At 41.1% G+C, this 9,759-nt stretch overlaps 2 protein-coding genes across 9 annotated transcripts in view; one reads left to right on the plus strand and one right to left on the minus strand.

Moving 5' to 3' along the window:
• Window positions 1–6,695, plus strand: part of TMED6 (transmembrane p24 trafficking protein 6) — a 7,693-nt gene extending 998 nt beyond the window's left edge. Inside the window, exons 1-5 of one of the 3 annotated variants that reach the window (XM_081512724.1) lie at window positions 181–583; window positions 1,422–1,692; window positions 2,899–3,025; window positions 4,240–4,388; window positions 6,304–6,695. In XM_081512724.1, coding sequence (XP_081368850.1) covers window positions 468–583; window positions 1,422–1,692; window positions 2,899–3,025; window positions 4,240–4,388; window positions 6,304–6,537 — 897 coding nt within the window. In that variant the 5' untranslated portion in view covers window positions 181–467 and the 3' untranslated portion in view covers window positions 6,538–6,695. Of the gene's footprint in view, window positions 1–180; window positions 584–1,421; window positions 1,693–2,898; window positions 3,026–4,239; window positions 4,389–6,303 lie in introns of those variants that run through there. The other 2 variants (XM_081512725.1, XM_081512726.1) reach the window with 2 other exon arrangements.
• The window catches only part of NIP7 (nucleolar pre-rRNA processing protein NIP7), a 38,828-nt gene that overhangs the window by 21,519 nt on the left and 7,550 nt on the right, over window positions 1–9,759 (minus strand). For 4 of the 6 annotated variants that reach the window (XM_081512731.1, XM_081512727.1, XM_081512733.1 and 1 more), the window contains exons 5-7: window positions 9,562–9,648; window positions 9,330–9,468; window positions 8,477–8,617 (exon numbers count right to left, since the gene is read on the minus strand). In XM_081512731.1, the coding sequence (XP_081368857.1) occupies window positions 8,477–8,617; window positions 9,330–9,468; window positions 9,562–9,648 (367 nt within the window). Of the gene's footprint in view, window positions 1–3,321; window positions 8,271–8,476; window positions 8,618–9,329; window positions 9,469–9,561; window positions 9,649–9,759 lie in introns of those variants that run through there. The other 2 variants (XM_081512729.1, XM_081512730.1) reach the window with 1 other exon arrangement.

A 9,759-nucleotide genomic window follows, 5' to 3' on the forward strand; every position in this document is an offset into this window, starting at 1 on the left:
TGCATAGATCCACTAGCGCCCCCACCTATTTTTTTTTAATATAACTTCTATGTTATTTTTTACTATAATGTTATGGAATGTGTACAGAAAAAACTCTGCCTATAGTTTCTATGCTATGGAACTAGACAACTTACCATGAACTGATGACTGTTTTGGTGAATCTGTCACTGCTTACCACATATTGGTGAGCAGTGGTAGGACTGGGGCAGTGGTGGGACTCCAGTGGAGGTGCCGGTGCCACTGTGTGTCACTGGGAAATGATCCCAGTGTGTCCTACCTTAGCGACACTGCAGCCACTGTGCCTCCAGATTGCTGTGATGTCATCTGGCCTTTGCTGGAACTGAACACAATTATGAAGTACGTTCTTCATAACAGCACATACTTGGTGACAGTTAAAAGTATTACCACTCGGAGTCATCGTGATGCATTCTGAAGCAATACTTGGTTAGAAGGTACTCATCCTTAAGATGATGGCTGAGATAAAAACATGTAGACTCTGTCAGAACTCAGAGACTGACAGACACACTATCCTGAGGGGTAAAAGTGTGAGGCCCACTCAGGGCCCCAGCTGTGCTTGTAGATGGTGAGTTAGCCTCTGGACTCTGGATGTCCATTTCATTTCTAATGTGGTAGGTAATGGTACTTCCCTTGTAGGCTGATGTGAGAATAATAAGATGCAGGTAAATCTCTCCTCCATGAAGACAGTGGGTATTCAATAAGTCTTTTTCCCCCTGTGGGTGCTAAAGAAGCCACAGATAAAAGAAGACGTATCACATGTTTGAACAACAGAACAGTCTTTCAGTGGGTTTGGATAGCTTTAGGTGACTGTTATCAGTCAGGTGGATGGTAGCAGAATGAAGAGGGTTATCTGTGGAGGAGTTTGACCACTGTTTCTTGCTCACTCTTCATCTATTTAAATGTTTCTACACACTTCCATGCTTTGTTTTGCTCTCCTATGCTGTAGCACTGGGCAGAAAGAAGTCTAATGAAACAGGTTTTGCCCCTTCTAATCTTACAGGTGCAACAGGTATCATCTAGCAATTTGATACAAATGAAAAAAATTCTCCCAGCCACTGTGTACTGAAAAATAAGTCCATACATTCACATAGTTGGAAATAAACCTGCCTAATGTTTATTCCCAACAGGCAAAAACTGAAAAATGACAACCCAAAGGAAGGGTGGAAATTGCTCTTCTGAAGTAATAAATTCTATGTAGTAACCCATTAAATAGGTTTGGTAAGCCACTGAGTTTTTGAAGTTAAAGCAAAAATTCTTCCTGCGAGCCAAACATGGGGTATCATGCCAATTCTATTCTGGAATATCTTATGCATGGCCCTGAGACTGGCCTGAGTGTTACTTGTAGAGTTAATCATTACCCCAGCAGTTGTCTAAACTGCTTGACTCTGTGCTTGGTTCGACAGCACATATAAACTGCTTGATTCCACTGGGCTGCACAGTCAGGAGTCTCCAGAGAGCACCATGTTCCCTTTGCTCTTTGGGGCTGGACTGGTGGTTCTGAACCTAGTGAGCTCTGCTAGGAGCCAGAAGACAGAACCCCTTAGTGGCACTGGTGACCAGCCCTTCTTCCGTGGAGCAGATCGACATGACTTTGCCATTGTGATCCCTCCAGGAGGCACAGAATGCTTCTGGCAATTTGCCCACCAGACTGGCTACTTCTATTTCAGTTATGAGGTGGGTACGTGGTCATACTGGGGACTTGTTGTTCTTGTTTGTTCATTTTATAAAGGGGGTCAGGTTTTAAATAAACACAAGGTTCTAGTTGTCTTTATTATGCTGTGACTCCCCACCTCTTAATGAAATGGGTCTGCAGTTAAATGGAAACTCCTGATGGATGAATAATCACTAAAACATATGGCCTCGGCTTCTCAAATCGGGGGCAGTGGCAGTGTGCTCAGTCATGGGACAAACTGGGTGCCTCTTTCTGGAGAGGTAATCATCACATTTACTTGAATTTGGATATGAGAGGGGAAAGAAAGGGTCCATTTTTTAAATATTAAAATAATATGGATATGGTACCAAGCTGAATGAAAAAAAATCATGTGGACTTTGGAGACAGACCCAGAGATTTCAAAGACACTTCAGTTTATGAAGTTGGGGGAACAATATTACTCTCTTGCCCTTAGGGGTAATTCCAGCAAATTGGAGAATCATTGACTCAAGGTTTTTCTATGTAGTCAGTCCTGTTGCTTAAGTACTTTAAGCCAAGTACTTTAATCCATGCTGTGCCCAAGGATGGTCTGCTCAACAGTAACTTAGAAGCTGTTCATTTCCTTTATTCTTTATCTTGAAAACCTATTAACTTTCTTAAATTTTGTTTACATATTAAAAAACTTTATTGATATTACTCCAATGTAAATTAAAATTCATTTTACACTAACTTATCAGAGGTTTCCCTTCTCTCTGAATTGATAATAGAATAGTAGCTACCACATAGCTCACAGCCTGGGCTTATCAAGACCCAGCTTGGAGACAAGTACCTATTGAATGCCTTACCTGCTGTCAAGTATCAAATAAGTCCAAGTCTGGTATACCACTGGGGAGGTCAAAACCAACTGAGTTCAGCCAAGAACTACATGGCCAGATTCAAGGTTTCTCATATTTTCTCACCAGGGGTGCTATTAGCATTTTGGACCATTCTTTGTCTTGCTTACTGTTTCTAACATGGCAGGATGTTCAGCATTGCTGCTTCCCTGCCCTCCCCTATTTGCACACAACATCACTGCGCTATCTCAACCCAAATTCAAGGTGGAGATTGGGCAGTACCATTCCTGACTGAGAACCACTGTGCTGATGGTCACTGGATGTCAATCTTATCACTCAGGTAGCTTCCTGATGATGTAGCAAGGGCTTTTCTCCCTCTTTAATGTGTCTTGGCAGGTTCAGCGGACACTGGGAATGTCACATGACCGGCATGTTGCTGCCACTGCACATACCCCACAGGGTTTCCTTATAGAGACCTCTAAGAATGTTCGGGGCCAGATTAACTTCTCTACCCACGAGACAGGTCTGTTTTCATTCTCACAGCTATTGTAATAATCGTGTATTTCTTTGAAACTGGGAAAATAATGAAGAAATATTGAAATTAATAAGTACTGAGATGCAAAAGCCCTGACTTTTCCACATATGGATGGTGAAACAGTAGGGGAAAAAAATTAACCTTGAACACCAGAAACCAGATCTGTAGACTGCCAATGGCCAAGGACATCAATCAGATGTCCTTGATTAGGCTCCAGAAGCTCGATTTTATCTCATCATCTCCAGCGAACCAGATTATGGGAGTGATCAAAACAGGCAGACCCATTTATGATACAGAATTCCAATTAATAAATTTATTATGGGATAGTACTCCAGTCATCAGAACAACTTGAGCCAGTTACCAAAAAGCAGACTCAGAATACAAGGAAATGCACAGCCATGACAGATATCCACATTCTACAACAAAGCACTTCTCCAGTCACCAGAAAATTCCCACAGCCAGATCGAGCCTATCCTCACTCCGGACAGCACTAGTCAGTTTGAACTGTTCTCTGTACCAGCCAGGTGCACAAAAAAAGACAGTATTTCTCAACAGGTACATAAGCCAATCCTTCAGTTCATACACAGGATATCAGCATTATTATTTAACATCTTCGGCCCCAATATGCCAGTAGTTCCTTCCAGTCACTTAGATAATCAAATACATTGCCACGTCTTTCGAACCCTTCTCTTCCCCACTGCTCCCCCACTGCCACGTGCCAGTGACCCCAACTGAGAATAAGCATCAGTACATACCCCAAACCAGCAGACCCCATACAGACCACCCTGCAGGAAGTCACGCCTGGATAGCTTCTTTCAGTAACACAGCATCTATTTTTTTCCTACTTTCAAGATCAAGATGATATCCCAACTCTAATGGTGTACAAGCAGGCAAACAATATGCTCTTAATATGCCTGTGGTTAGAAATTGCTTAGAAGATGTGAGAATTCCAGGTTGAAAAAGATGAAAACGTTTTCTATCCAATACAGAGCTCAAGTTACTAAAATTTGGCAAAACAACATTAGAGTATTTAGTAAAATACGTTTCAAGTAAGATCAGGATCTTCCACATCAAAAACTGAATCTTTGGAGTTTTGTCTACAGTAGCACATTTAACTTTGGAGAACAGTTATCTCCAGGGAAATTTAGAGGGTGGGAGAGTAGGAGATCAAGAACTTGGTAATGATCTCGGAATTCGTACAGGTTTTTATCAGCTTTGTCTAGCAAACCGGCAAAATCGCTTTGGTTCCGTGCAAGTATACCTCAATTTTGGAGTCTTCTATGAGGGGCCTCAGATGGACCACAAAGAGAATGAAAGAAAACAACTGAATGATACTCTGGATGCAATTGAGGTAACTGTTCCGTGGGAGAGAAACATCCACAGAAACTGGGAGAGAAACATCCACAGAAACTAAGTTTAAATTTGGAGGAAAGATTCGAATTAGTGGGAATATCATACTAGCGAAAGCTCATTTGGGTAAAAACCAAACAGGCAAAAAGACTGAAGCCTTTAATTAATTTTGTGACTTGGAGCTCTTGAAATTCCTCACTTGTTTTCTACCAGGCATCAGCAAATAATGGCTCGCAGACATTTAATTTAGATGCAACCCACCACTTTTAGTGTACCGTTTAGTGGTTTACAAGGTCCTGCAACCATTACCAGCATCTAATTCCAGAAGTTTCATCACTCCAAAAATAAACTGCATGCCTGTTATTCACTCTCTGTTCCCCATGCCCCCCCAGTCCAGGGCAATCCCTCACTAATCTACTTTCTGTTTCTGTAGATTTGCCTGTTCTGTACATTTCACATGAGTGGAATCATACAATGTGGCCTTTTGTGTCTGGCTTCTTTCACTGAGCATGTTTTCAAGGTTCAGCCACATTGCAGCATGCGTCAGTACTTCATTCCTTTTTCTGGATGAATAATATTCTATTGTATATATGCATCGTATTTTGTTTCTTTACTTATCAGCTGGTAGACATCTGGGTTATTTCCACTTCTTGGCTATCATAAATGATCCTGTGAGCACCTGCATACAGATTTTTGTGTGAAGATATTTCTATTTCTGTACACATAAAAGTGGTATACTCTGCTAACATGGTAACTTCTTAACTTCGGTGAGGAACTGCTCTTTTCCACTGTGGGTAACACATTTTACATCCCACCAGCAGTGTTTGTTGAGAGCTGCAATTTCTCTATATATCCTTGCCAATGTGTTGTCTTTGTTATAGCAATCCTAGTGGGTGTAAGTGGTATCTTGTGGTTTTTGAGTTGTGTCTCCAATGACTAATGACACTGAACATTTTCCCATGTGTTTTTTGGTCTTTTGTATATCTACTTCAGAGAAATGTCTATTCAAATCCTTTGCTCATCTTAAAATCTAGTTTTTTTTAATGGTGGAGTTCTAAGAGTCCTTTATATATTCTAGATACAGCCCTTTATCAGATATATGGTTTGCAAATATTGAGTTGGCCAAAAAAAGCTTGTTCAGGATTTTCTAGCCTATCTTCCAGAAAAACTTTTCAGCCAATACAATATTTTATCCCACTGTTTGGGATCTCTCTCCACTTTCCAGACAGTCTCCCTGACGCACAAAAGCCCAGTTTTTCTAAGTGAAGTTTTACTGGAACAAGACAGTGCTCATTTGACAATTGCAGTTGGTCCCCCTCTGTATCTGCACGTGGAAAATCTGAAGATATGGAGGGCTGACAATGGGACCAGAGCATCCTCCGCAGGTCCTGGGACCAATCTCCGTGCAGATACTGAGGGACAGCTAACTGGACACATGTCCGTGGCTGCTTTTGGGCCACAGTGGCAGAGTTTAGTAACTGCAACAGAGACTGTATGGCTTGTAAAGCCTAGAATATTTACTGTCCAGCCCTTCAGTAAAAATTTGCAGGCTCTATCTTTTACCATATACAAAGAACAGAAGACACGGCCCAGAAGGGCAACAATGTGCTGAGTATACGTCTACATCTAGACATACTCTGAAAGAGCTTTCTCGTTTCAACACTGAAGTTTTTCATTGTAAAAATTATTTTTTAAAGACTGAAGTCCAGGTAATTTTTTCATATACAACAAAACTAGCCATTTACCAACAACTCCAATAGCCCATTTTTTTTTTTTTTGTTCTGCACCCTCAACAGCCAACTTTTACATATCATAAAATCATGTGAATATAGGAGGTTAGTGCTGGTGGGTACCCAGGTGAGGCTAGATGAGAGGCAGAGAGGAACTCTTTCTGTATTTCATTTTCTGTCTCACAGGAGAGCACACGAAAGGTGCATTACAATATCTTTCACATGTGGCGACACTACAACTTCGCTCGCATGAGGAAAACAGCTGACTTCTTCCTTCTCCAATCAAACTATAACTATGTGAATTGGTGGTCAACAGCCCAGAGCCTTGTCATTGTTCTTTCTGGGATCCTGCAGCTGTATTTCTTGAAGCGTCTCTTCAATATCCCAATGACTACAGAAACACAGAAGCCAAGATGCTAAGCTCAAATGACTACAGTGCCCTAGCTCTTTCCTTCTGGGGCACAAGCTCTGTCAAACCTTTGTAAAGTTGTTGGGGGAAAAAAATCAATTTTAGAAAGTTGTACTCTATGGCTCTCATCTACACAGGCAAAACAGCAATAAAATAATAAAATGTGTAAGTTCTGATGCTATTTCTAAAGTATGCACAAAATGCTACCATCAAAATACTGCCCATCAAATTGCAACCTCTTAACCTTCACTATATCTATTTAGAAATTAACAGAGAACCTTGGAAGGGAAAAGAGTTGAAACAAATGGGACAAAAATACATAAACTGGGTTTTATATGTCGCATACTAAAACAGGAGTTGTAGAGTGCTCTGCTATAACTGAAAAATGTTTTCTTTTTAGAGATGTCATCTTCGGAATTTAAAATAAGCAGTATTTGCACTAAAGAAACTATAATACAGGGAGTTAAATTTTTTCTATGATACGCTTTTTTGCTAAAAAATACTTTAATAATTCTAAAAGTAATTTTGGAAGGCATGGGGGAGGACGGAAGAGCTGAATTATTATTGCAGGGTCTCTGACTAGTGCTTTTTGTCCAATCCAGTGAGGTAATTAAAGACTTATAAGAATATACATATAAATGAATCACTTTGCTGTATACCTGAAACTAACACAATATTGCACATAAACTATACTTCAAGAAAAAAAAATTTAATTAAAAAAACCAAAAGATTTATAATAGAAATCAAGGTGATAAAAATAACATTCAGCCTGGGATCATACCATTCAAGAAAAAGATCAAGAAAACCGCTTGTTAAAGCCAGGGCAATATAATCGAATTATATTCATAATATCCTATTCTTAGTAACAGAAATACTCAGTATAAGCATTACAAAAACAAGTCTTAGCATGTATTAAACACCATCATTTGCCAAGCGCTGTGTTAGGTGCTTTACAGTCATGATTTTGAATTCTAAAAACTATTCTTAGAAAGATGGCTAACGTATTTTGAAAGAAGGAAATCAAGCTTACTGAGGTTTAATAACTCATCGAAGGCCATATAGCTGGTAAATATGAGAAATGGTGTTTGAATCAGAGTTTTTTCTTCCACACCACACACCACCTATCATATGGAAAAGCCACAGAATAAACTGCCCTAACTATTTTATCTATATTTCATTTATAAAATCCCAAACATGACCTACTATTCTGATATGGCAATATCTATCTTTCATAATATTAATAAATAGTTAAGAAAATTCATTATGTTCTTATCACGTGTTTGGAAAACAGTGTTATCACAGATAACAATAACAAGCTATTCTTGTCCTCAGTTCCAACAATTTAGAACCTGTTACTCAAAACAAGAAGCCCTCTGATTCAAATATAAAACACAGTAATCTATTCAGTCACAATCATAAAGATCCAAAACCCCATTTTTGAGTCATTTCTGCATAGTAAGACTCCAGCCTGCATTTGTCCATTATAGAGAGAATATTAAGCTAAGAAGTCCCTGAAGAGGTCACAGTGTTGACAAAAGTTCAACATGACGGTGGCGCCTACACAGACACAGGAAACAAAACTAGGCCCTTCCACACAGCCACAAGTCCTTGCGACGATTTTGCTTTAAGTCAATGTCTCTTCGTGCCGCACATATTCCCCAATGTCTGCTTGATGAAATACCACAATCGCCATGGGGTCTACTTTCCTGCAGTCTTGTGTGGACTTTGCTGCCACCCCAAAACCCTGGGATTCAAAAGAAGAGACACTGATTCACTCAAGTCATTCAATAAATACGCATTGAGGTCTGGAAACAACAAAGATGAAAAAATACAGTTCTTTGAAAAATTCAAAAGGTGCCAAGAATTTAGCCTCTCAAGAACAGACTGAAAACACATCCTTCTTGAAAGAAAAGATACTTGATTTTTTTAACAGCCACCATCTCTACTCACCAGAGGGACATCTGCCATGGAGTACACCACGACTCCCTGGTACTGAGAAGTGTTTTCAGTGATTCGCCCAAGTCCAGATTTCAGCACATGGTTCCCATACAGGAAGGACTGCTCTGCTCCAGGTTTTATCCACACTTTATACTAGAAGAAACAGAATTAAACCCAAAAGACATAAAAATGCTAACAGTTACACCCTTGTAGATTAGCTAGCTACTACGTCTGTGGTTAATTTATTCTTTTTTTTTCTTATGAACTAAGCTTTTTTACTTTTACATTGAATTATGTGCGTGCATGTGTATGTTCAGTTGCTCAGTCGTGCCCGACTCTGTGGCCTCAAAACTGAAATACCGTGACCTACAATACTATGTCAGTTACAGGTACAAAACATAGTGATTGTTATTTCTACACATCACTTATTTTGTAACATGAATTTTCAAGGAAAGAGGCCTGTTTCCCTTAAACCGTTCACGTCATGAAGAGAACTACCAAGAGATTCTTTCCTCAACTCTTCAATTTCTCCCGTGGGCTAAAAGTTTAACAGCTCTTTTTCTGTATCCCACTGTGTTCCTCTTCATAGCCACCTATTTGCTTTTCGGTCTGGAGCTGCGTCTGCATAGGCTTTTCAATTTTTGCTGGAGATAAGGACCACTACCCAGCCCCACAGGGTTAGCTCCTACCCCCCAGCCCCAACCAAGCCCAGGTAGCAGAAGTACAGCTTCAGGTGCTGACACTGACCCTAAGTACGGTCAAGGACTCCGTTGCATAGCAGATGTGCCTAATTCTGCGTTCTGATGTGGCCCTCAGCCTAGACTGCCTCCATTCCTAGTGGCGAGCTGAAACCACCCCAACAAACCTTGGCATAGGGTGCTAGGTAATCCAGAGCCGTGATATGCAACCGAAACTTATGGGTCTTAGTGAATTTTCCGAAGCACGTCCCCAACGACACCAGCTTGTCACCGGAGATATTGGCGGCCAACTTCAAAATCTTCTCACTGAAGAGTTAGGGAAGCAGGAGGTGAGGGAGTACAGTGGGACCCAGGGCCGCACCCGCTCTACGCTGCCCACCTGGCCCCGCGCCGCCTCACCTCACGTAGTACACCCGGTCGTTGTGCAGCCTGAAACAGTAGGTGCCGTCGGGCCTGTCGATCAGCAGCTGAAGATTCTCCCCGATGCTGAGAGCAAAATGGGGGCTGGAGACCGTGCTCGGACTCGTCCACGCACCGCGACCCCGCCCCACCCACGCCCGTCCCCGCCATCCACACACCCCCTCTTTTGCTCCAGCG

Source organism: Giraffa tippelskirchi, chromosome 7 (assembly GCF_054371585.1).
Source record: "Giraffa tippelskirchi isolate mGirTip1 chromosome 7, T2T-mGirTip1v1.2.pri, whole genome shotgun sequence".
Classification (NCBI taxonomy): domain Eukaryota; kingdom Metazoa; phylum Chordata; class Mammalia; order Artiodactyla; family Giraffidae; genus Giraffa; species Giraffa tippelskirchi.